This window comes from Salvelinus namaycush, chromosome 3 (assembly GCF_016432855.1).
Source record: "Salvelinus namaycush isolate Seneca chromosome 3, SaNama_1.0, whole genome shotgun sequence".
Classification (NCBI taxonomy): Eukaryota; Metazoa; Chordata; class Actinopteri; order Salmoniformes; family Salmonidae; genus Salvelinus; species Salvelinus namaycush.
In genome coordinates this window covers 5,444,974-5,472,310 of record NC_052309.1, presented here as the reverse complement: position 1 = coordinate 5,472,310, position 27,337 = coordinate 5,444,974, and the positions used below count along the sequence as shown (strand labels likewise).

At 45.2% G+C, this 27,337-nt stretch overlaps 1 protein-coding gene across 4 annotated transcripts in view; it reads left to right on the top strand.

The window, feature by feature from the left end:
• nedd4l (NEDD4 like E3 ubiquitin protein ligase) overlaps positions 1–27,337 on the top strand; it is a 102,762-nt gene that overhangs the window by 6,189 nt on the left and 69,236 nt on the right. For 3 of the 4 annotated variants that reach the window (XM_038989584.1, XM_038989583.1, XM_038989585.1), the window contains exons 2-5: positions 4,615–4,688; positions 11,049–11,130; positions 12,893–12,931; positions 16,056–16,109. In XM_038989584.1, coding sequence (XP_038845512.1) covers positions 4,615–4,688; positions 11,049–11,130; positions 12,893–12,931; positions 16,056–16,109 — 249 coding nt within the window. Of the gene's footprint in view, positions 1–4,614; positions 4,689–11,048; positions 11,131–12,892; positions 12,932–16,055; positions 16,110–22,705; positions 24,254–27,337 lie in introns of those variants that run through there. The other variant, XM_038989579.1, reaches the window with a different exon arrangement.

Genomic DNA, 27,337 nt, shown 5'->3' with positions numbered 1-27,337 from the left:
TGTGTGATCTTCACTCCGACTCGTGGGGAAAGCATGCTGTATATTAGGCTACAGATGAAATAAGTTATGATGAACTTCACAGGTTGGTGAAAGTGCAAGGTGATTCTTTCCATTAGATACCGAGGGTCTTATTCTGTTGACATGATAATCGATGCTTGGCTGACGGCAGACAAGTAAAAAAAATAATCTTGTTTTTTATGGTCCATTATAATCTCATATAGGTTATACTTGCGCTCTAGCCAACCGCGCACAGATATCGCTGTTGGCTAGAGCGCAAGTGACAATACCAGTGGGCACACTCGCTATATAACGCACATTTTCTTTTTGTGAAAGAATCATCAGTAGTGTTGAAAATGGAAACCATTTTAACTCCCATGTACCGAAATATTTGTATTTATTTCTGTGCATGGGAATTGAGCTGCAAAAGGTGTTTTTATGTGCACTATGTCATCACGCACAGCCTTTTATCTGCAAAGAGTCAATTTGATTGAAACTACTCAGGTGGCAATATGGGCGTATTGTTTTTAAGCAGATGTTTGAATATTCATATGAAAATCTGTCGCTAATTGGATGGAAACCTAGCTATTACCTAATTTCTTAATCCACCAAAAAAAATCACTTTTAAGAATCCCAAGTTGAGCAATGACTTCTTATTCAATTGAATGTCATTAATCAGTATCAAATATGGGGTGAAGTTAGGCTACCCTGCTACCTATTTTTCATCATAAACAAGTTTTCTTTGTTTTGGGATTGTAGAGGGAGTCTGTCTTACAACTGAAGTAGTCTGCAGATTTCACATGCCTTCCTCAAAGGTATTCTTAGAGAGCATCCTGTCAGAGTCCCGGGAGATGGCATAGCTTCTGTACTTGGAAAATTCCTAAAATTCCCTCTGGAAGCCAACAACAGTTATTTAAGTAATGCTTTAAAGAAGCCGCGGCCAGTCTTTCACCAGTGAACCTACTATCAGTCTTTCACCAGTGAACTTCTTGACACAATGCTCGCTTAACCCGGAAGCAAGCCGCACCAATGTGTCGGTGGAAACACTGTACACTTGGCGATTGTGTCAGTGTGCATTGCGCCCGGTCCGCCACACAAGTCGCTAGAGCGCGATGAGACAAGGACAAGCAGGCCGGCCAAACCCTCCCCTAACACGGACGACACTGGGCCAATTGTGCGCCGTCTAATGTGCATCCCGGTCGCGGCCGGCTGCCACACAGCCTGGGATCAAACCAGGATCTGTAGTGACGATGCAGTGCCTTAGACCGCTGCGCCACTCGGGAGGCCTGTACATTTAATTTTTTTAAATTATATATATATATACACACTACCGTTCAAATGTTTGGGGTCACTGAGAAATGTTCTTGTTTTTGAAAGAAAAGCATTTTTTTTGACCATTTTTAAAATAACACAAACTTGATCAGAAATACAGTGTAGACATTGTTTATTGTAGCTGGAAATGGCTTTTACATTTATTTTTAATGGAATATCTACATAGGTGTACAGAGGCCCATTATCAGCAACCATCACTCCTGTGATCCAATGGCACATTGTGTTAGCTAATCCAAGTTTCTCATTTTAAAAGGCTAATTGATCATTAGAAAACCCTGTGTACTACTCCCTTCACAGAACAGCGCAAACTGGCTCTAACCAGAATAGAAAGAGTGGGAGGCCCCGGTGCAAAACTGAGCAAGAGGACAAGTACATTAGTGTCTAGTTTGAGAAACAGACGACTCACAAGTCCTCAACTGGCAGCTTCATTAAATAGTACCTGCAAAACCCCAGTCTCAATGTCAACAGTGAATAGGCGACTCCGGGATGCGGGCCTTCTAGGCAGAGTTCCTCTGTCCAGTGTCTGTTCTTTTGCCCATCTTAATCTTTTCTTTTTATTGGCCAGTCTGAGATATGCCTTTTTCTTTGCAACTCTGCCTAGAAGGCCAGCATCCCGGAGTCGCCTGTTGACGTGTTTTGCGGGTACTATTTAATGAAGCTGCCAGTTGAGGACTTGTGAGGCGTATGTTTTTCAAACTAGACACTCTAATGTACATGTCCTCTCGCACCGGGGCCTCCCACTCTTTCTATTCTGGTTAGAGTCAGTTTGCGCTGTTCTGTTATTCTTATTGTGTTTTTATTCTTATTATTTTACTTGGTAAATATTTCCTTCTTCTTGAACTGCACTATTGGTTAAGGGCTTGTAAGTAAGCATTTCATGGTAAAGTTTACACTTGTTGTATTTGGTGCATGTGACAAATAAAGTTTGATTTGATAAAACAAAAATGTAACCCCAGTCTCCCCAGTTTCGTGATTACAATCTTGTTTTATCTTTTGCCCTCAGAACAGCCTCAATTGGTTGGATCATGGACTCTACAAGGTGTCAGGTATTCCACAGAGATGCTGGCCCATGTTGACTCCGGGGTTTCACACAGTTGTGTCAACTTGGCTGGATGTCCTTTGGGTGGTGGACCATTCTTGATACACATGAAACTGTTGAGCGTGAAACCCAGCAGCGTTGCAGTTCTTAACACAAACCCCTGCACTTACCCTGTTCAAAGGCACTTTAAATATTTTTGTCTTGCCCATTTACCCCTCTGAATGGCACAAATACACAATCCATGTCTCAACGCTTAAAAATCCTTCTTTTAACCTGTCGTCTCCTCTTCATCTACACTGGTTGAAGTGGATTTAACAGTTGACATCAATAAGGGATCATAGCTTTCATCTGGATTCACTTGGTCAGTCTATCATGGAAAGAGCAGGTGTTTTTTTTCCGGACTCAGATATTTCGGTTTGATACTGCTCATTCTGATATGTCTTAATTATTTTATAAACTTTTGGATGATGTGTGTATTGTTATTGTAATGTTAGATATTGCTGCTCTGTTGTAGCTAGAAACATAAGCATTTCGCTGCACCTGCCATAACATTTGCAAAACTGTTTACTCCACCAATAAACTTTGAATTAAGACTCATAGGCAAGAATTTGACCAAGACACCCTATCATGTTCAGTTTGAAAGCTAGTTGTAACACTACCTACCCCTATTATGAGGAGGAGAGAGGCCTAGATTGGACAGGGACTGTGTCATGTATTCTTCACCGGTAAGGCAACTTTAGATAGACGACACACATGGATGAAGGTACGTGGGAAAGGTTGCTCAAAGTAGTTTACTGTACCACACCTTACTACAGGTACTGTTGACCTGGTTGGCAGCTCTTATGCCTTTGTTCCAAGACTGCTTTGTTTGTGACTGGCACGGTTGGCTCGGCTGATTGGAGCACTCGCTCTGCTTACACACAGTGGGATAAAATACTAACCTGTCAGTTGAATAGGGGTAGAGCACGTTCGGAGTAGGGAACTTCTTCAAGACTGTTGGAAAAGCATTCCAGGTGGAGCTGGTTGAGAGAATGCCAAGAGGGTGCAAAACTGTCATCAAGGCAAAGGATGGCTACTTTGAAGAATCTCATCTCAAATATATTTTGATTTTAACACTTTTGGTTACTACATGATTCCATGTGTTATTTCATAGTTTTGATGACTTCACTATTTTACAATGTAAAAAATAAAGAAAAACCCTTGAATGAGTAGGTGTGTCCAAACTTTTGACTGATACTATATGTTTGTAGGTCAAAGGGTAGACTAATGGGCTATATAAATTCATGAAAATCCCAGTCAGTCTTCAGTGAGAATGAAGAGCAAGTAGGGCTGGGAATGGCCATGGACCTCACGATACGATATTATCACAATACTTAGGTGCTGATATGATATGTATTGCGATTCTCATGATTTTACACTGTGTACAAAACATTAAGGACACCTGCTCTTTACATAACATAGATCAGGTGAAAGCTATGATCCCTCCACTTGTTAAATCCACTTCAATCAGTGTAGATGAAGGGGAGGAGACAGGTTAAAGAATGATTTTTAAGCCTTGAGACATGGATTGTGTATGTGTGCCATTCAGAGTGAATGGGCAGGCCAACAGATTTAAGTGCCTTTGAACGGGGTATGGTAGTACGGGGTATGGTAGAACTGCAATGCTGCTGGGTTTTTCACGCTCAACGGTTTCCCGTTCGTATCTAGAATGGTCCACCACCCAAAGGATATCCAGCCAACTTGACACAACTGTCGGACGCATTGGAGTCAATATGGGCCAGCATCCCTGTGGAACACTTTCGACACCTTGTATAGTCCATGCCCTGACAAATTGAGGCAGTTCTCAGGGCTAAAGGGGGTGCAACTCAATCTTAGGAAGGTGTTCCTAATGTTTTGTACAGTAGGTGAATATGTATTGCGATTCGATGTTCCAAACATATTGCTCTCTATATGTCTGCTGCAAGAGAGACGAGACAGCATGGAGAAAAATGAGTTTTGATCAGTCAGGGAAATAAAAGCGCTGACGACATGTTTACTCACCATAAAGAAAAAAGCAGATGAATAACAAGCTATAGGATGAAAAATACAGGCACAGCTACAGTTATCTAACACGACTTCTTCTTTTAGAAGTAGGCCTATTGGCCAAGGCAGACTGAGGCTGCCAACAATGTTATCCATTCAAAGCATTTCGACTGTTGTGTGATAAAATGTTTTTATTTTAAAATGTTTTTTTTTTTCTTTTGCAGAATGAAACCAGAGTTCTCCGTGTCAAGGTTGTGGCAGGCATTGATCTGGCAAAGAAAGACATTATCGGAGCCAGGTGAGCATGAGCTAGGCTGTGTTTCTGTGTGTTTGGCTACCACTGCTGCCCTTTTTGAATTCTCTAGAACATTCCAAAGACATTGCGCAAACCTAGACTAGTAAACCTTGAGCCAAACCTAGACTAGTAAACCTTGAGCCAAACCTAGACTAGTAAACCTTGAGCCAAACCTAGACTAGTAAACCTTGAGCCAAACCTAGACTAGTAAACCTTGAGCCAAACCTAGACTAGTAAACTTTGAGCCAAACCTAGACTAGTAAACCTTGAGCCAAACCTAGACTAGTAAACCTTGAGCCAAACCTAGACTAGTAAACCTTGAGCCAAACCTAGACTAGTAAACCTTGAGCCAAACCTAGACTAGTAAACCTTGAGCCAAACCTAGACTAGTAAACCTTGAGCCAAACCTAGACTAGTAAACCTTGAGCCAAACCTAGACTAGTAAACCTTGAGTCAAACCTAGACTAGTAAACCTTGAGTCAAACCTAGACTAGTAAACCTTGAGTCAAACCTAGACTAGTAAACCTTGAGCCAAACCTAGACTAGTAAACCTTGAGCCAAACCTAGACTAGTAAACCTTGAGCCAAACCTAGACTAGTAAACCTTGAGCCAAACCTAGACTAGTAAACCTTGAGCCAAACCTAGACTAGTAAACTTTGAGCCAAACGTTCACAATGATTACTAAACTGACTACTTCCAAGTCACATAGGCCAGATCCATTAGTTAAGAGAAAATTAGGTATTGTCATATCTGTTTTACCCATGGATTTATACCAAGGTTTACTTTTGAGAAGTTGTGCGAGAGCTTTGTCCCTCTCCCCTTTTTGAAAATGTTTAAAATAAAAGCTTAACAATTTAAATGTGCTTTTATGCTGACAAGATTTAAAATGTTAATTTAAACAGAGGGCCTATTTTTTGTGTGCTAAATGCAGGCAGGGATCAAAGGGGTTGCTTAAAAGCAGTTCTCACTGTATAATAGTGATAATATAGCCTAACCATCCTGTGAAGACACACGGATAGATAACCAACCTGCATATCTGTTGCTTCATGCTCCATTGCGTAAGATCTGTGTGTTGTTTCTAATGAATTCCAATGCCCTCCTGACCAGTGCAAAAGAAAACAACACAATCACTCATTAGCTTTCTGAAGCGCACACCCCCTTTTTAGTTAAACATTTTCTTCTCTACTCTATTGTTTGTGTTCCGTGGAGTGCAGCAAGGCCTTCTAGTGAGTTGTGTCCCAAATGGCTCCCTATTCGTGCACCACAATAGGGCTCTGGTCAAAAGTAGTGCACTATATAGGGAATAGGGTTCCATCTGGGACGCACAGGTAACTCTGCTTGTTCATTTGTTGGTGGATTACATGCGTTGATATGCAGAGGCATTCACGAAGAGCCACGGTTCTATAATGGCTGTAGTTGGAGGGGTAGATACGTTTTTATATTTTTGTTCAGTATTTTAATTTTTTATTTAACTAGGCAAGTCAGTTATGAACAAATTCTTATTTACAATGATGGCCTACTGGGGAACAGTGGGTTAACTGCCTTGTTCAGGGGCAGAAAGACAGATTGTCAGCTCGGGGATTCGATCCAGCGACCCTCTTTAGCTCTGGTGTGTGGCAGTGGCCACTCCCCAGGTTCTGCTACAGACCTACATACAGCCCCTCTCCCCAGGCTCTGCTACAGGCCTACATACAGCCCCTCTCCCCAGGCTCTGCTACAGGCCTACATACAACCCCTCTCCCCAGGTTCTGCTACAGACCTACATACAGCCCCTCTCCCCAGACTCTGCTACAGGCCTACATACAGCCCTCTCCCCAGGCTCTGCTACAGGCCTACATACAGCCCCTCTCCCCAGGTTCTGCTACAGACCTACATACAGCCCCTCTCCCCAGACTCTGCTACAGGCCTACATACAGCCCTCTCCCCAGGCTCTGCTACAGGCCTACATACAGCCCCTCTCCCCAGGTTCTGCTACAGACCTACATACAGCCCCTCTCCCCAGACTCTGCTACAGGCCTACATACAGCCCCTCTCCTCAGGTTCTGCTACAGACCTACATACAGCCCCTCTCCCCAGACTCTGCTACAGGCCTACATACAGCCCCTCTCCCCAGGTTCTGCTACAGGCCTACATACAGCCCCTCTCCTCAGGTTCTGCTACAGACCTACATACAGCCCCTCTCCCCAGACTCTGCTACAGGCCTACATACAGCCCCTCTCCTCAGGTTCTGCTACAGGCCTACATACAGCCCCTCTCCCCAGGTTCTGCTACAGACCTACATACAGCCCCTCTCCCCAGGCTCTGCTACAGACCTACATACAGCCCCTCTCCCCAGGCTCTGCTACAGGCCTACATACAGCCCCTCTCCCCAGGCTCTGCTACAGGCCTACATACAACCCCTCTCCCCAGGTTCTGCTACAGACCTACATACAGCCCCTCTCCCCAGGTTCTGCTACAGGCCTACATACAGCCCCTCTCCCCAGACTCTGCTACAGGCCTACATACAGCCCCTCTCCCCAGGCTCTGCTACAGGCCTACATACAGCCCCTCTCCCCAGGTTCTGCTACAGACCTACATACAGCCCCTCTCCCCAGGCTCTGCTACAGACCTACATACAGCCCCTCTCCCCAGGCTCTGCTACAGGACTGCATACAGCCCCTCTCCTCAGGTTCTGCTACAGGCCTACATACAGCCCCTCTCCCCAGGCTCTGCTACAGGCCTACATACAGCCCCTCTCCCCAGGCTCTGCTACAGGCCTACATACAGCCCCTCTCCCCAGGCTCTGCTACAGGCCTACATACAGCCCCTCTCCCCAGGCTCTGCTACAGGCCTACATACAGCCCCTCTCCCCAGGCTCTGCTACAGGCCTACATACAGCCCCTCTCCCCAGGTTCTGCTACAGACCTACATACAGCCCCTCTCCCCAGGTTCTGCTACAGACCTACATACAGCCCCTCTCCCCAGGCTCTGCTACAGGCCTACATACAGCCCCTCTCCTCAGGCTCTGTTACAGGCCTACATACAGCCCCTCTCCCCAGGCTCTGCTACAGGACTGCATACAGCCCCTCTCCTCAGGTTCTGCTACAGACCTACATACAGCCCCTCTCCCCAGGCTCTGCTACAGACCTACATACAGCCCCTCTCCCCAGGCTCTGCTACAGGCCTACATACAGCCCCTCTCCCCAGGCTCTGCTACAGGCCTACATACAGCCCCTCTCCCCAGACTCTGCTACAGGCCTACATACAGCCCCTCTCCCCAGACTCTGCTACAGACCTACATACAGCCCCTCTCCCCAGACTCTGCTACAGACCTACATACAGCCCCTCTCCCCAGGCTCTGCTACAGGCCTACATACAGCCCCACTCCCCAGGTTCTGCTACAGACCTACATACAGCCCCTCTCCCCAGGCTCTGCTACAGGCCTACATCAAGTGAAAATCAAATCGCATTTTATTTGTCACATGTGCCGAGTACAACCTTACTGTGAAATGCTTGTCTACTGTGGGAACGAACCCACACCCCTGTTGTTGCAAGCTCCATGCTCTACCAACTGGGCCACACAGGACAACTGTGGAGTGGATCCCACACAACAGGGTTTCCCCATCCAGTGTGTGTGTGTACAGTTGAAGTCGGAAGTTTACATACACTTACACATTTTTCAACCAGTCCACAAATTTCTTGTTAACAAACTATAGTTTTGGCAAGTCGGTTAGGACATCTACTTTGTGCATGACACAAGTAATTTTCCCAACAATTATTTTCAGACAGATTATTTAATTTATAATTTACTGTATCACAATTCCAGTGGGTCAGAAGTTTACATACACTAAGTTGACTGTGCCTTTAAACAACTTGGAAAATTCCAGAAAATTATGTCATGGCTTTAGAAGCTTCTGATAGGCTAATTGACACCATTTGAGTCAATTGGAGGTGTACCTGTGGATGTATTTCAAGGCCTACCTTCACACTCAGTGCCTCTGCTTGACATCATGGGAAAATCAAAAGAAATCAGCCAAGACCTCAGAAAAAAATTGTAGACCTTCAAGTCTGGTTCATCCTTGGAAGCAATTTCCAAACGCCTGAAGGTACCACGTTCATCTGTAAAAAGGTACAGTAGCACTGTCAAAGCTGTACAAAAAAGTCTGCAAACAAGCGATCACCAGCCACAAACAATGTGTTTTTAATTCCAGGAACCTACAGTGCTGGCCAGAAAAATACATTAAAAAAAGCTAGCTAGCTCATGGATGCAAAAATGTTCTTCCCCAAAAACATAGCAAAGCGACAATCTGTTTCAGTAGCTACAGTTAGCTAGTTAACTATATAGCTAGGTGTCATCTAAATGAACCCTAATTTATAAGACATTTCTTATTTGATTAATGGTGGTCGGACCCATCTATGTGAAGCTAGCCATAATAAAGATTAGCCACAACAGTGGACTTTGCGGTTAGCCTTCAAAATAGAAAGTATAGCATAATTATACTATTTGTATTCATTTGCATAACTGTCAATGTTCTACTTTTATTTTGAAGGCAACCCGCAAATTCCACTATTGTGCCTAATCCTAGCATCACAACACATAACCCGGTCCTGTCGAGCATCACTAGCCAGATGAAGCTAACAGGTTTGACAGTGCTACTGATAGTAGTGGTGGTGCTTGGCTTGGACGCGCAAATTCAGAACACACAACATTCTATAATAGAATTGTGTTATTTGACGTGTCAAATTAAAAGCTTATTTAACACTTCAAATAGTGTTATTTGACGTGTATCTTTTTTGACACGCAAAGACCCAAACGGCGTTCCATAGTATGTCGTGAAGCTAATAGCAGTGACGCTATTACTGTGTAACTCCGGTAGGGCAACATCTGAAAAATAGCGCACTTGGTAGTGTGCACCGGTGCTCGACCAGTAGGCAATTATTTTATAGTCAGATTTTCAAGCAAGGTAAGACATGCCTCATAAAGTAAAGTATTCAGGGTTCAAACAATTAAGTATGTTTTCAAAATGCATACTGCCTCCAGCTCACAGTGTAAAGTGGTGTGGGATAGCATTTTATATCATACCCCAAGACATGCTAACCTCCCACCATTACAATAACAGGGTAGGTTAGTATTTTATATCATAACCCCGATACATGCTAACCGCTCACCATTACAATAACAGGGTAGGTTAGTATTTTTTATCATACCCCCAAGACATGCTAACCTGCTCTATATTCACATTGTTCTGTCATTACAAATAACAAAATATGAACCAAATGCATTATAAAGACTCATGTAAATACTGTTCAGACAGTGTACCAGGCCACACAGGCTCAAAGCCACTATATTGTCTGTCCTTACTACTCCTGACTCAGCTAAATCACTGTGACGACAGGAGCCTGCCTGGTCAGTAGTCCTGTACTGCCAGCTTCAATCACTCAACAAAACAACAGGCAGTCAGTTTCACAAACCTGAAATTCTAACTTGGTAACAGATACCACAGAGGCAGCGAAACTGCTTACAAGTGTACATTCATGACATTGGACTACACCCAGCTGAATTAGCCTCTATTGTTTTATTGACAAACACTGAGGCTTAAAATAGAAGTGTGTGTGTGTGTGCATTTTGTGCTTTTAAAAAATATATATCAGGCTTGTTTTATTATAGTTGCTAAAAACTGAGCAGAAATCTGTGGTTTCGTTTTTAGAGATCATCTATAGCTAGGCTATTACCCTGCTCCTTCAGAAGAGCCTGCCTGGTGCCCCAGACAGTCTCCTCTGCCTCGAGGGGAGGAAGACTCCCAAAGGAGAGCAACAACAACAAGATCATGGCTGCTCTCCAACCCTCAATTACTAATTAAAGTCTCCCTGCTGCTGAGTCTAATTGTGTGTTTATGTCAAAGCCTGATCCTTCTTGACTAAACAATGGAAATACTGTTGCAGACTGAGAGGCTCCTTGGCCCCTGTGTCTGTACTGTATCGCTGCTACAGACGGGAGTCTCATTGGCCACTGCTCTGTCTCTCTCTCTCTCTTACACACACACACCCTCTTTGATGAATGCTTGTTGAAGCACAATCGGCTCAAAAACCTAGGAGTTACTGTAACACCTCAAGGCCTCACATTCAACACATAGAACTACAGTACTGGCCACAGGCCCAGGCGTCACCCCTGGCCACAGGCCCAGGCGTCACCCCTGGCCACAGGCCCAGGCGTCACCCCTGGCCACAGGCCCAGGCGTCACCCCTGGCCACAGGCCCAGGCGTCACCCCTGCAGCACACTGTCTTGAGACAGTAGCCCTTTGCTGTCATTAACTTGAGCATGAAGGTCTCATCATCAACTGTCTTAATAATAGTCTCTTCTCTTTTCCCTTCTCTCTCTGCAGTGATCCCTATGTCAAGCTGTCGCTCTACGTTGCGGATGAGAACAGAGAGCTTGCCTTAGTCCAGACTAAAACCATTAAAAAGGTAACCCCTGGGGGCAATAATGTTTGATTTATCAATTGATCAGGAAGTCTGTTTGTCTGTAATTTATTATCTAATCCTCTGGTGTTTCCTTCTTGTGTCCTGTGGTTTTTAAACAACAACAATCTTGATTTTTTTTTTTTTTTTTTTGATTGTTGATGAATCTGAGCCGAGAAAGTGTTTCCTGTTTGCTGTTTACACTACTGAGCAATGTGAATAGTGTTGTGTAAAACCCAGTTAGAGGGAGGATGATGACCAGCTGGAGACGACCCCAGAACACTACTGTAGTCTGACGTGAACACCTTTCCCCAATATTAAGGCTATGTGGGTGAACTCCCTTACCACCAGAGGGAGCTGTTTCATACAGTTCAGCATATCAAGTTAATTATACACACAATCTGAGGGACCTCTTGAGGGTATTTTGGAAGCCCTGTTTCAGGATTTTTAGTATTGTCGTGCTCTAGGCCTAACCTAATTTAACAGGATTTGTGGAAGAAATTAGCTATAAATAGCATAGAGGTGCTCGCACTGGAGTTTGCTTCAAATCAAATGTATTTATATAGCCCTTCTTACATCAGCTGATATCTCAAAGTGCTGTACAGAAACCCAGCCTAAAACCCCAAACAGCAAGCAATGCAGGTGTAGAAGCACGGTGAGTAGGAAAAACTCCCTAGAAAGGCCAAAACCTAGGAAAAAACCTAGAGGAACCAGGCTATGAGGGGTGGCCAGTCCTCTTCTGGCTGTGCCGGGTGGAGATTATAACAGAACATGGCCAGAACACGGATGCCACATTATTATTCCCAACCACCATCCTCTCCCTCTCTGGGTAAATCTCCTGTGATGACGGCCAGAGAGACTCTTATCCCCTTCCTGGAGACAGCCAGCCTCCCTAGCCCTCCCATGAAGTCAGCCGTATGCTGTCCATGGCCCTGCCTGGGATATAAATAGCTGACAATGTGCTGCTATGTGGAGCAGAAGACCCTTTTATTTCATAGTCACTCCGGGTTTATGAAGGTGTGCTGCTGGCGCAGTCAAAGCATTGTGCACCTGTGCCTCGTGGCAATATAAGGCTAATTCTGGGACGGTATTCATAAAACGTCTCTGAGAAGGATTTGCTGATCTAGGATCAGGTCCACCTTGTCCATTATGATCTTAAAGCCCAAACTGATACTAGATCAGACAATGTATGAGATGGGGCCCAGGATTGATTGTAAACTCTCCTAAGAAACAGGTCAAAGATTGTCCCTGACAGCGATGGCTGTATCACATTATCAGTGACGTTCTGCTAATATCAGATACCACATAGACGGTTTCTCTTTGCTCAAGCAGCAAGGTGGCCCAGGACTGGAGCCATCTCTTAACATATTTTGGAGTGGTTCTCCTGTTTGGCACGGAACCTTTTTCCGAATAGATTTGTATGATGTGTCTTCTCAGTCTAAGAGGCGGTAGAGATCTCTCACCATGGTGGAAGAGTGTATCACCTGATGTCACAGAGAAGTTATTTTAACAGACATGTTACTTCATCAAGGATGAAACATGTAGCTTAATCAGACTACCTTGTAAAATTGACCTTGTGGTGTTCCTAAACTTCATTGACATTCTGGTGTTTCTCTTATTTTAATAACCGGAGGTATTTTAACGAGTCTTCTCACTTAGTTTACAGACTGATTTTAAAGAAAGTGTAGGCTATTTGTTTCACAGCATGCAGGAAACACACCCAACTGACCAGCCTCACTGAACTTGTTTATCTTTTCTTTTCTTTTAGACTCTAAATCCCAAATGGAACGAGGAGTTCTATTTCAGAGTGAGTTTCTTTACATTTACAGTGCCTTGCAAAAGTATTCAGACCCCTTGGATTTCTTCACATTTTGTTATACAAAGTTGGATTAAAATGTATTTAATTGTAATTTTTTGTTAACATTCTACAGAAAATACTCTGTCAAATTGGAAGAAATTCGAACATAAAAAAAAAAATATATATATATATATCCATCAAATGTCATAAATATAGTCGTTGCATAAATATTTAGCTCCCTGAGTCCATACATGTTAACAACACCTTCTTGACGGAGCTTGAAGAACTTTCAAAAGAATAATGGGCAAATGTTGCACAATCCCAGGGTGCAAAGCTCTTCGAGACTTACTCAGAAACACTCACAGCTGTAATCGCTGCCAAAAGTGCATCTACGAAGTATAGACTCAGGGCTGTGATTTACTTATGTAAATGATATTTCTGTATTTCATTTTCAATACATTTGAAAACATTTCTAAGAACATGTTTTAATTTGTTCATTGTGGGGTATTTTGTGTAGATGGGTGAGCTGTCATTATTTTATGTTTTATTCCATTTTCTAATCAGTCTGTAACACAAAAAATGGAATAAGTCTCTAGGGGTATGAATACTTTCTGAAGGCACTGTATGTAAACACATTATACCCGTCATTATCCTTCTCCATTTTTGTTCAAGGGTTTGGTGCTGCTACACCCCCATTTTATTGCCATTCAACACTACTATGGAAAACTTCCAGCCCTCAAACTATGTCATCAAATGGACCAATTGCATTGTTTACAAGCCCATCCACACATATGGGATTCATCCAGCTGGCTATTCTTAGAGGAATAATTGTTCATTCAGTGCTAGTGTTAGCAATTACTTTTAGGCCTAGTGTTAGCGATTTACATTCAGGCCTAGTGTTAGCGATCACATTCAGGCCTAGTGTTAGCGATCACATTCAGGCCTAGTGTTAGCGATCACGTTCAGGCCTAGTGTTAGCGATCACGTTCAGGCCTAGTGTTAGCGATCACGTTCAGGCCTAGTGTTAGCGATCACGTTCAGGCCTAGTGTTAGCGATCACGTTCAGGCCTAGTGTTAGCGATCACGTTCAGGCCTAGTGTTAGCGATCACGTTCAGGCCTAGTGTTAGCGATCACGTTCAGGCCTAGTGTTAGCGATCACGTTCAGGCCTAGTGTTAGCGATCACGTTCAGGCCTAGTGTTAGCGATCACGTTCAGGCCTAGTGTTAGCGATCACGTTCAGGCCTAGTGTTAGCGATCACGTTCAGGCCTAGTGTTAGCGATCACGTTCAGGCCTAGTGTTAGCGATCACGTTCAGGCCTAGTGTTAGCGATCACGTTCAGGCCTAGTGTTAGCGATCACGTTCAGGCCTAGTGTTAGCGATTACGTTCAGGCCTAGTGTTAGCGATTACGTTCAGGCCTAGTGTTAGCGATTACGTTCAGCTGTAGCCTAGTGTTAGCGATTACGTTCAGGGCTAGTGTTAGCGATTACATTCAGGGCTAGTGTTAGCGATTACGTTCAGCTGTAGCCTAGTGTTAGCGATTACGTTCAGCTGTAGCCTAGTGTTAGCGATTACGTTCAGCTGTAGCCTAGTGTTAGCGATTACATTCAGGGCTAGTGTTAGCCAGTTAGCGATTAGAGATGGAGACTGACACTCAACAGAGCATGCTGAGGTTTGGCAGCCGGAAGCTATTGTGACACACGGGCTAAAAACCAGAGTTAAACTGAAATCGAGGTATGATATCTTATCTCTAAGGCCGTGTCTAGCCTTGACAGTTCATGCAGCTTTTGGAGTTCTGATCATGGAGTTCTGATCATGGAGTTCTGTACACGTAATGCTTCTACACCTACATTTACATGTCTACCGTATCCACATTGTGTCCGGATTCTATTTTCCTGCGCTACAGTCAACTGCCAGTATGGATTCTGCAAACGGTGGAACAGGCTAAATCTGATAACACAACAACCGCTTGATGATGGTATTAGCCAACTACTGTAGCTATCTAGCCAGCAAAGTTTAAAAGGATTGCCAACAGGTTAGCATAACTTTAACCAAACCCCCCAAAAATTCTAAACATGTTAGCTGGCTAGCATTTATGAAGCCAGCAAAATCATTCCTCACACGCCAGGAAAATATTTCCTCCCCCCTGAAAAAAAGGGTGCCTCTCGCTCCCAAAACACACATTTCTGGAGACTTGTGGGTGAAGTGCTGCTGACGTCACCCACTGTTTTCCCTTTCGGTAGCCTGGTTGTGTCCAGACTGAGGAGAAATCCGCATTCAAAGCATCCCTGACCACCTCCTGAAGTGATCAGCCAGATCTGATCACAATCTGACTACAATGCGACTTCAGTGCATCTAGGCATGTCTTTTCAATGCGATATTTGTATTCTGATAGAAGTATTATTATTATTTTTTTATATACACTTTTTTCCCCTTCACTTTTTCTCCCCAGTTTTGTGGTATCCAATTGGTAGTTAGTCTTGTCCCATCACTGCAACTCCTGTACTGACTCGGGAGAGGCGAAGGTCGAGATCCATGCTTCCTCCGAAACACGACCCCTGCCAAGCGGCTCTGCTTCTTAACACAATGCTCGCTTAACCCGGAAGCCAGCCGCACCAATGTGTCGGAGGAAACACTGTACACTTGGCGATCGTGTCAGCATGCGTTGCGCCCGGCCTGCCATCGGCGTCGCTAGAGCGCGGTGGGACAAGAACAATCCGGCCGACAAAACCCTCCCTTAACCCGGACGACGCTGGGCCAATTGTGTGCCGCCTCATGGGTCTCCCGGTCGCGGCTGGCTGCGTCACAGCCTGGGATCAAACCAGGATCTGTAGTGACGCAGCTAGCACTGCGATGCGTTGCCTTAGACCGCTGCACCAATCGGGAGGCCCCTGATAGCGGAAGTTGCATTTAAGTGTCAAGTGTAGACACAGCTTTCTCTATTATTGTCCTTTTTTTTAACGACCCCATATCCTATATTTTCTACCTGCTAGATATGCTAATTCATTGTGTGTGTGTGTGTGTGTGTGTAAAGCTTTTATGCAATACTTTTTGTGTATGAAGCAAGCAGCTATTTTCTAGACTGTACATTTATTATAGGACTGCAGTAAAAGTGTCCCTTCTGTCGTCACAGGTTTGTCCTCTGAACCACAGACTACTCTTTGAGGTGTTTGATGAAAACAGATTGGTAAGATTCAGTTTTTGTGAAATTATATTCTGAATGATGATTATATTTCAAAAGTTCTTCCCTGCATTCTATCGTTTTCTCTTTTTGTCTGTACAATTTGAAATGTACTTTTGATCCCAAAAATATCCTCTTTCTACGTAACAGAAATTCTTATTTTCAGATGTTCTGTTGTATTTAATACACACATTTGTTGTATGACAGTTGTACATTGTTCTTGATGACAATATGATAGTGTGTTGCCATGCAAATCCTCTAACTATCACTAACAACATCTAATCAATTTGTTGTATTCAATGCTCTCTTTCTCTCTCTGTCAACAGAAGGTAATTTCTGATTCTCTTGTTGTGCAATGTCGTCTGCAATCCCACTTCAAATGACATACGTAGCCTATTATCTGTGTGTTTAGGAGAAAACGCCTGTTCTTAGGGACCATAGAAATTCTATTTCTATAATTGACACATTGTTCTTGTTTGAGTTCTTGGAGAACACATGATCAGGGCCCTAATTTCTAAAGTATTTCACAGTAAGAGTTTTGATCTACTAGGATCAGTTTAGCCTTTTCATTTTTTTGTATTTTTTTTCTACATATACAAACTTAAACTTGTACATATACATATGAACAACAAGTTACAGACACACACAAACAATGACTACCGTAATTTCCGGACTACAAGCCGCTACTTTTTTCCCACGCTATGAACCTCGCGGTTTATACAATGACGCGGCTAATTTATGTTTTTTTTTCTTTTTCACAAGATTCATGCCGCCAAAAAACTGAGCACTGTCACATAATGTGACGTAAATCGAGCGCGCTCAAACTTGCCATCATTCTGATTACGGTAGTCATTTTGTCACCCTCATCATGGCAAAGACACGGAGAAATGCATATGATGCAGCTTTCAAGTTGAAGGCGATCGATCTGGCTGTTGGAAAAGGAAATAGAGCTGCTGCACGGGAGCTTGGCCTTAATGAGTCGATGATAAGACGTTGGAACTGTGCAGATCCGACTGAAAGCCAAAACAATCGCCACCGCAATGAAGTTTGACTTTCTTGGTAGGCTACTGTTTACTGCTATTTATTTTTTATTTTTGTTACAAGCCGTGTTTCGTTTAAAGGCTGTGTAAAGTTCATTTGTTTCAATGTACCGGTAGGCACTTGCGGCTTATAGACATGTGCGGTTTATTTATGTACAAAATACATATTTGTAAAAAATTCAGTGGGTACGGCTTATATTCAGGTGCGCTTAATAGTCCAGCAATTACGGTACATCTCATCTGCACTGACCCGCATGCTCACACCTCCATCCCTAGTGCCTGGTCACACCTCCATCCCTAGTGCCTGGTCACACCTCCATCCCTAGTGCCTGGTCACACCTCCATCCCTAGTGCCTGGTCACACCTCCATCCTTAGTACCTGGTCACACCTCCATCCTTAGTACCTGGTCACACCTCCATCCCTAGTACCTGGTCACACCTCCATCCCTAGTACCTGGTCACACCTCCATCCCTAGTGCCTGGTCACACCTCCATCCCTAGTGCCTGGTCACACCTCCATCCCTAGTGCCTGGTCACACCTCCATCCCTAGTGCCTGGTCACACCTCCATCCCTAGTGCATGCTCACACCTCCATCCCTAGTGCATGCTCACACCTCCATCCCTAGTGCCTGCTCACACCTCCATCCCTAGTGCCTGGTCACACCTCCATCCCTAGTGCCTGGTCACACCCCCATCCCTAGTGCGCCTGGTCACAGTCACACCCCCATCCCTAGTGCGCCTGGTCACACCCCCATCCCTTGTGCTTGGCATTATTGTTTGTCACTTGTCCTTAAATTCTATTAGTTGTTTTTTCTCGGTCATCCTGTCTTGAAATATGCAGACAGATTAAAAATACGTTTACATTGTAATACTTCTGACAGCCAACTTTCTAGCTCTGCCCACAACCTCTGGACTTCATAGCATTCCCAGAAAGCATGGATTATTGAGTCATTATTAGTTTTACACTTAAGACATTACTGCCATTGTGCTGTAGAATTTGTCAATTTTGTTTCTTGTATAATAAATTATATACATTAGTTTATACTGGAATAAGCTTACATTTTTGTTAAACCTCTTAAGGATCGGACCCTTTTTTAAATGTTTTGCCTAAAATGACATACCCAAATCTAACTGCCTGTAGCTCAGGACCTGAAGCAAGGATATGCATATTCTTGATACCATTTGAAATGAAACACTTTGAAGTTTGTGGAAATGTTAAATTAATGAAAGAGAATATAACACATTAGATCTGGTGAAAGATAATACAAAGATAAAAACTTGTTTTTGTTTTTTGTTCCATCTTTTGAAATGCAAGAGAAAGGTCACAATGTATTATTCCAGGTTAAGCACCATTTCGATTTTGGCCACTAGATGGGAGCAGTGTGCGCACAGTTTTAGACTGATCCAATGAACCATTTAATATCTGTTCAAAATGTTGTCAAGTCTGCCCAAATGTGCCTAATTGCTTTATTGATACATTTTGAAGTTCATAATTGTACACTTTCCTCAAACAATAGCATGGTATTCTTTCACTGTAATAGCTACTGTAAATTGGACAGTGCCGTTAGATTAACAAGAGTTTAAGCTTTCTGCCAATATCAGATATGTCTATGTCCTGGGAAATGTTCTTGTTACTTACAACCTCATGCTAATCCCATTAGCCTACGTTAGCTCAACCGTCCCGCGGGGACACACACCGATCCTGTAATTTCGTTAGTTATGCTCCAACTTTCCCTCCATCTTGTGCCAACATCAGTTCTTTTTAAGTCTTGGATCCAATAGTTTATATATTTTTTGAAGAAATTGTCAGTTGGATAGGCTCTCTACAAGGTTTTGTATATATTCTCTGTCATATAAACATCCTTTTCTGCTTCAGTGTAGCCTTTTTAGAAGATCATGAATACAATTACATGGACAAAGGGGACCTGATCCTAGATCAGCATGAATACGGGCCCAGAATGTGTTGCTCTGAGAAGTCCAATATGTTAAATGGAGGACTGCTCTTTTCAGTGCTGAACTTCAGACTCTATGGCCTCAGTGTTGTGTGTTTGATGGGGCTTTCCCCTCCAGGACACAATAGTTATTTGTTCTCACTGGCAGCCAGGACTGACTTGGTTATAAAGAGACTATTTATTGCCGCAGTTACTCCTAAATTATTATGTCATAATTTTGTAGTCTTATTTTCTTTTCACATAAGAAATGCTGGGAATGTGATTTATTTTCCATCTAAAATATCTTGCATTCTTGAGGCCTGTAGACTACAGTGTCCTCTGTCTCCTTGACGATGATACTGAAATCTTCCTCTGTTACCTGACATAGATGACTAATATTAAAAGGCAGTTAAAGTAAGGCCTGATCCAGTTGCTCTGCTCTGTTTCTCCCTGGGAATGTTTTGTACAGCTTGATGGCTGTCGTGGGGGAATGTCTGCCTGCCTGCCTGTCTGTCTGCCTGTGTTCAGTCTTCTGGCAACAGAAAGAGAAGGACGGTTGCTTGTAGTGCTGACTTTGCTCTCTGTCTTGTCTTGGGACAGTCTCTCTGTTGCAGGGATACGGAGAGAGCAATGGCAGCCTCAAGCCTGTCTCTTCCCTCATAAGTCTGAGGAGGGAGTATGGCCACTCTAAATGTTCCCCTAGAGAGTCTCGTTGCTCTGACACAAAGGAACATAGATTGTGATTCTTTTGTCTTTTGAGTTGTCTTTCACATGCAGCTGATGGTCATAACGATTGTGTGGTAGTCCTGAAGCTGCCAGGTTGTGGATTAGGGGAACTTCTGATTCCATGCAGCCAGAGAGAGAATGGACAAAGCCTGTGATATGGTTTGAGAGGCATATGTACAGTAACTATAGTGGCTGCTTTGTTCTGGTGGCTGGCTGGCTATGACCGCAGCAGCTGAGCCACGTAGTCTCCCTCCCCTGTGTGTCTGTCACACACACACACACACACACACACACACACACACACACACACACACACACACACACACACACTGATAGCAGCCTGACATCTTATGGTGCGTCAGAAAGAGAAGGGGGGGAAGAAATAAACAATGTCCCAGATTGTGAGAAGAGGATGCTGAGAGGGGGGGGATTGTTTCCAAGCACACAAACACACCAAGGGCCCAGGGAGAGCCTGACTGGTGGCCCCCTTGAGCTAAGAAGGGGCAGGCGGCATGGCGTAAAGCATTACTGTTGAATCATTGTCAAACCCAGTGTACAGTATAGTGTCATCATATCTGACATTTTCCAATCAACAACACACACAGAGGGAGGTTTTATAACCAGCAGCAGCATTTGCCCTCATTTGCAGTTCTGTTGTACACTGGGCCTTTCAGCGCCAGAGCAGAGGCAGGAGCTTCATTTAAAAGCTTGGCTTGTTTTCCACTGTGGACCGTGACGGAAGACAGCTGCTTATTATCTGTAGTGACTGAGGCTGTGGATCCGTAACCTCCCCGTTCCGCCCCTCTGGATCCCTTTCCCCACAGAGCTGAAGATCTGAGTCACGTTCTGTGTTTCTTTACCTCTACTTTACACATTGTTGTAGTCACACTCCCTTCACATTTCTCAATGTCAATTGTTAAATGATAATTCTTCAGGTTTCACCAACCATTTGATCTCAATCAGTTTTATGTGTTTTGATCTGTTTTTGTAAAATGAGTCTTTAAATGGCCGGTCTCCAAATATAAACACACACACAGAGCAGTTTCACAACTACTGTCAGCATGCAGGCTACCACTGTGTACGTGCGTTGTCAGGCAGGCTAACCCTGAGTACGTGCGTTGTCAGGCAGGCTAACCCTGAGTACGTGCGTTGTCAGGCAGGCTAACCCTGAGTACGTGCGTTGTCATGCAGGCTAACCCTGTGTACGTGCATTGTCATGCAGGCTAACCCTGTGTACGTGCATTGTCATGCAGGCTAACCCTGTGTACGTGCATTGTCATGCAGGCTAACCCTGTGTACGTGCATTGTCAGGCAGGCTAACCCTGAGGACGTGCATTGTCAGGCAGGCTAACCCTGAGGACGTGCGCTGTCAGGCAGGCTAACCCTGAGTACGTGCGCTGTCAGGCAGGCTAACCCTGAGTACGTGCGTTGCCAGGCAGGCTAACCCTGAGTACGTGCGTTGCCAGGCAGGCTAACCCTGAGTACGTGCGTTGCCAGGCAGGCTAACCCTGAGTACGTGCGTTGCCAGGCAGGCTAACCCTGAGTACGTGCGTTGCCAGGCAGGCTAACCCTGAGTACGTGCGTTGCCAGGCAGGCTAACCCTGAGTACGTGCGTTGCCAGGCAGGCTAACCCTGAGTACGTGCGTTGCCAGGCAGGCTAACCCTGAGTACGTGCGTTGCCAGGCAGGCTAACCCTGAGTACGTGCGTTGCCAGGCAGGCTAACCCTGAGTACGTGCGTTGCCAGGCAGGCTAACCCTGAGTACGTGCGTTGCCAGGCAGGCTAACTCTTTCAGTTGCAGAATCAGAGGCATCCTTTAACATCTTGGCTCTGTTTATTCACTGTGAACCAGGAAGGAACACAGCTGCTTAATATCTTCAGTGACACTGAAATTAAGTAAATCTGGAGGTCGAGGGGTGGGAATTTGGGGGTTGAGTAACTTGGCAGAGTATTTCAGTGTCTTTGTGTGTTAGCTGACACTACCTGATGTGGTGGGTAGGTGGCCACCTCAGAGAAAGAGTTCTAGTTGGACTGGTGTTAGAGCCGAGGATGACGAGTTTAGAGACTGTTCCTGTCGTCTTGGCCCCTGTGTTTGTCCTGAAGGGGGGAGGACTGGGGTTGAGTAAAATGGCGTTGTGTAACTGTCTTCTCGGCCCCTGTCGTCCCGAGCCCAGTGTGTGGGATCTGGGATGAACACTATTACAATAGATTTATGGCCCTATCAAGTCTGTGCTGCCTGACTCAGCTCTGTGTCCCCCTCCCACTGGGCCCTGGCCCACTGACGGATAAGGACCAGCTGAGAGACGGGGTGCTGTTCAGACCTGGTTTCAAGTTGTTATTTGTTCTCTTTCACATACTTCGAGGGTAACTTGATTGAGCCTGCTTGTCTGAAATAAATACTGTTTGAACCCAGGTCTGGTGTTGTTTCCCCCCCTGGCTCCGTTTAGGCTGGGGGCGGTGACACACTCACACAAACGGGGGGGTGGAGGGTGGAGAGCAGTCACATGACCACGGTCACCCTACCCTCACCTCAGAGGCAGGAGCGCCGGGTGCCCTTATCCAATCATGCCTGGAATGCTGCTTGTCACTCGGGCTATTTCTGCTGTCTGTCGCTATTGCTACACTGTCCAGTGCTAACAGTTTGGCAGATTTCATCTCTTTTTTTGTTGTTTGTTTCCGTCTTCTTTCTACCTCTCGCTTTCTTTTCCTCTCGGTCTCTCTCACCCCCCTTTTGCCTGGAGTTTGTAGCTTGGAGTTTCCCTGGCACTGCCTCTCTTGTTATTGTGCTGACTCGCTGCTCCTCTTTCTTCCAGCTCTGCTGTTCACTGTGGGAGGGAGCGAGAGAAAACAGATAGAGGGAGGGAGGGGAGAAAGGGGATCAGCCAGCTGAGAAGTGGGCGACTGGCTCAGACACTGAGACAGAGCAGGAGGTGAACATGTCTCACCGGCTGCGTCTGTACTTTGGCTCTGGCCGCAGCAACACAGCTCCAGAAATGGAGGAGCTGGAAGGGCCGTCCCAGGCCCAGACCCAGGACGGAAACGATGTCGCCATGACATTCCACATGCAGCAGCCTCACCGGCCTCAGCGCTGGAGCAGCCCAGAATCAACTACCTTCTCCTGGTGTCCTGAGAGAGATCTGCCTATGAGGGCCTTCTCTGTGCCTTGGCAACGGCCTGAGAGAGAGATCTACTTTGGGCCTCGTCCCGTGTCTGAGAGCCCCCTGGCTGGTCATGGAGGTCCTGGAGACTCCTCACTCAAACGAAGCTCCTCCATGTTTATACCCCAGCTGACTTCTGCCGAGCCACGGCCCACAAAGAGTTCCTCTATGCAGATCTCTCTCCAACGGTCCTCCGGTGCTGGGCCTGTTGGAGCTGAAGAGCCACCGCCATGTCCGCCACCCAGCTACACCCCGGGACCTGCTCCGGCCTACACAGAACCAGACAGGAACTACCACTACGCTCTACCACCACCACCACCTCACTACAGGCGAGACGCTTCATCTACGGTCAGTTCACCACCTCACTACAGGCGAGACGCTTCATCTACGGTCAGTTCACCACCTCACTACAGGCGAGATGCTTCATCTACGGTCAGTTCACCACCTCACTACAGGCGAGACGCTTCATCTACGGTCAGTTCACCACCTCACTACAGGCGAGATGCTTCATCTACGGTCAGTTCACCACCTCACTACAGGCGAGATGCTTCATCTACGGTCAGTTCACCACCTCACTACAGCCGAGAAGCTTCAGGGAGCTCCAGTTCTGCCATGCCTCATAATGGGAATCGACAGCCCACAGAGCCTGCTCAACCCAAGCGAAGGGTATTCTGCGTCACACCCCAAGATGGCTTAAACTCAAGCGGTCAGGTCAGCTCAACTATGTCTAACGGAAATGGAGGCTCACCGGGAATCAGCATCGGAGGCTTCCACATCTCAAGGAACTCCTCAGATGGATCTGAAGTCCAGCAGTTCAGGATCGGCTATGGCTCTGGCAACCAAGGAGCTGGGCCCCGCCGCTGGTCCGTCCAGCAGCAGAACTCTGACCCGGGTCAACCTGGCACCACTCAAAGGCTTGTGTTCCAGCTTGGACAGCAGGACCAAGCCAGACAGGCCAACAATATGAACCTTGTGGCCACAAGTGAGCCCACCGATCTGGGCATCACTGGCTCCAAGGGAGGGCGTGTGGTACGTTACCCCAAGATCCGGTTGGAGAGAAGCTCTTCGCATCAGCGGCTGCCCCGTGGGAACCACCAGACGTTCGGTGATGTTGGGGATCCTCAGGGCATTGAAGGAAACCCTTCAGAGATGGACGGTCAAAGTATGGATATTGAAGATGGCTGTACTTTCAACATCAGGAGAGAACCCCGCAAGCGGCAGCCTCACTTCAAGATTTCTTTCAGTCAGAATGGTGATCCCCCTACCGTACAGGATATAAGCCTGGGAAATGGTCAGGTAATAATTATTGGAAGTATAAATATCATTATGGTAGTGTATTTTAAAGTTTACACACAAGCTTTGAAGTATTTCAAAAAGTTTTATGTTGAAGGTAATTGCAACGTATTGGTGTCTGCAATTTGGGAAGCAGCCTGTATTTGAGTTATGAGAGTAATCAAGAATTCAGATGGTTTCAAAGGGATCTGAGAGTCAGTGAATGTTCTAAACACATGAAAAACATGTATTTATAGAAATCTATTTGTTATTCCTCACCAGACAGTCAAATCAAATCAAATCAAATTTGTCACATGCGCTTACTGTGAAATGCTTACTTACAAGCCCTTAACCAACAATGCAGTTCAAGAAATAGACTTCAGAAAATATTTACTAAATCAATTAAAGTGATTTTTTTTTTTTTTTTTTTTAATAACAAGAAAATTACATAACAATAACGAGGCTATATACAGGGGGTACCAGTACCGAGTCAGTGTGTGGGGCTACAGGTTAGTTGAGGTAATTTGTAAAGTGACTATGCATAGATAATAAACAGCAAGTAGCAGCAGTGTAAAAACGAAGGGGGGGGGGGGTCAATGTAATAGTCCGGGTGGCCATTTGATTAATTGTTCATCAGTCTCATGGCTTGGGGGTATAAGCTGTTAAGGAGCCTTTTGGACCTAGACTTGGCACTCTGGTATCCCTTGCCGTGCGGTAGCAGAGAGAACAGTCCATGACTTGGGTGACTGGAGTCTTTGACTATTTTCTGGGCCTTCCTCTGACACTGCATAGTATATAGGTCCTGGATGTCAGGAAGCTTGGCCCCAGTGATGCCTTACGGTCAGTAGTGATTGGGGGGGGGGGGGTCGATTCAGTTACATATTGGTATATTATTTTGGACAATATTTTATTGATACTTTTACTCCAAGTATTGCGTTGTAAAATAATAAATAAAATAAAATAACGCATGCCTGCCTTGCGGTTGGGCGAGAAGGGGGTGTTCACATTCTGGGAAGTGAGAATGTCAAGTAGCCCCAAGGCAGCCTGGCCAGGAGCTGCGGCAGGACTCCACTGCACCGGCTTTTATTTCATTTCACAACCACAGGCATGTGAACTTTTACACACTTAGATGGAGTCTCGTTCACTAGGAAAACCTGAGGAAAACAAATGGGAGACGGACTTTGGAAACTAGTGCTCAACACACGCACACAATTGTTGCCCAGCCCACTCACTTCATTGTCTTTACGTTGAGGTAATAGTACCGTAACCTAACGTAGCAGTCGTAAAAGAAACGCCTGACCGGCATTTCTTTCTCTCTGGTCCTGACAAGAAAAAGAAAAAAATAACTTTCCGAGGTTCTCTTCTGCTCTGTTCAATCAGTTCAGTAAATGTGGAGGAAGAGTTCAGATGGAGGGTCGCCTTGTTAACGTCCAAAAGAGGAAGTATCGTCACAGGCTCTCCATTTCTCCAGAAAACTCGATGCAGCCGGTTGTCTTCTAACCCTGCAGAGGGTGAGGTAATAAATAGGAACAAACACCCCCACCGCCTCTTTAAGATCTGGCTGTGCTTGTGCTATCTTTAGATCTGTTTGAAAGGGGCTTGTCTCCTATGGCCTGGGTCGGCCTGAGTCGGTGTGGCGTCTCCTATGGGTCGGTGTGGCGTCTCCTATGGGTCGGTGTGGCGTCTCCTATGGGTCGGTGTGGCGTCTCCTATGGGTCGGTGTGGCGTCTCCTATGGGTCGGTGTGGCGTCTCCTATGGGTCGGTGTGGCGTCTCCTATGGGTCGGTGTGGCGTCTCCTATGGGTCGGCGTGGCGTCTCCTATGGGTCGGCGTGGCGTCTCCTATGGGTCGGCGTGGCGTCTCCTATGGGTCGGCGTGGCGTCTCCTATGGGTCGGCGTGGCGTCTCCTATGGGTCGGCGTGGCGTCTCCTATGGGTCGGCGTGGCTCCCTCAGAACAGTTGCCCCTTCTGGGTGATTCAGATCTGATATCATTATGACTCCAAATGACTATTAAAGAAGTTTAACAAGCTATCAATATCAGCATTTCGTTATAGCTTTGAGTCTTTTCATAAAGCTGTAAATAATCAACTGTATCTACATACTATAACAGAAGAGTACACTACTAAACAGCTCTCCATTTCCTAACCAATAACATTTGATTTGATTTGAGATGCATACCTAACAGCATTTAAACTGTTTCTCACTCGTCGGAAACGTAGGCCTCTCAAAACGGTTTTGTTGTTGTTGTTCTCTGTAGTTTGTAGCTTGGTATTTAGACTATCTAATGACCACTGTGTCAGGATAGGACCAGAATCATCCAGAACTATTACTAGAGTCTGCCACCCCTCTTTTAGTTGCATCTTGATGAGGTGTATCAGACTATTCCCACTACCAACCAGGATACTGCTACTGGCTGGGAGGTTATGTCCTCACTCAGGTATTTGGGCATGTTTTTATATTACTATTGGAGCAGCATTGTCACCTTTTAAGACTGGCTAATGATATTGACATTGAATGGCGTGACCGAACAGGTCATAGGCCTATGTTTTGTATGAACCTTTAGTTTGAATGTCCACTCATGTCAGTGCGCGTGAGTTGAATTTCAGTTGAGGGTACACGCTAAGTGGGTACATGGCATACTAAGGCAGCACCTCTTGTTTTGACTGGGCTTATCATTTCAGTGTGATTTCTACTGTCTGTATGACTGATCTCTGCTGACTTTAGCAGCCACTGAAGTCAGGAATGTCACCCACCAACTGTTTGAACATTCCTCCCTATACCACATCTCTTCAGAATCTTTAGATTTTTTTGACGAAATATGGGAACAAACAAATAAATATAGCACAATTTTAGCCACTTAACATTCCCGCTACAGAATAAAGTTACCCTGCTCTCACATATAGGACACTTGACGTTCGTATGTATGGTATTACCTTGATACCCATAGGAGGGGAACCCCCCTTTTTATAGACCTTAATGACAGCCATGTTTCCCCAGGTGCCCTGTGGTTGCCTGCCTAGTAGGCTAATGCCCCTGGCCCTAGAAAAGCACAGTGTGTGTGCCAGGCTGGAGACAGACAGCTTTGCCTATAGAAATAGAATAACAAG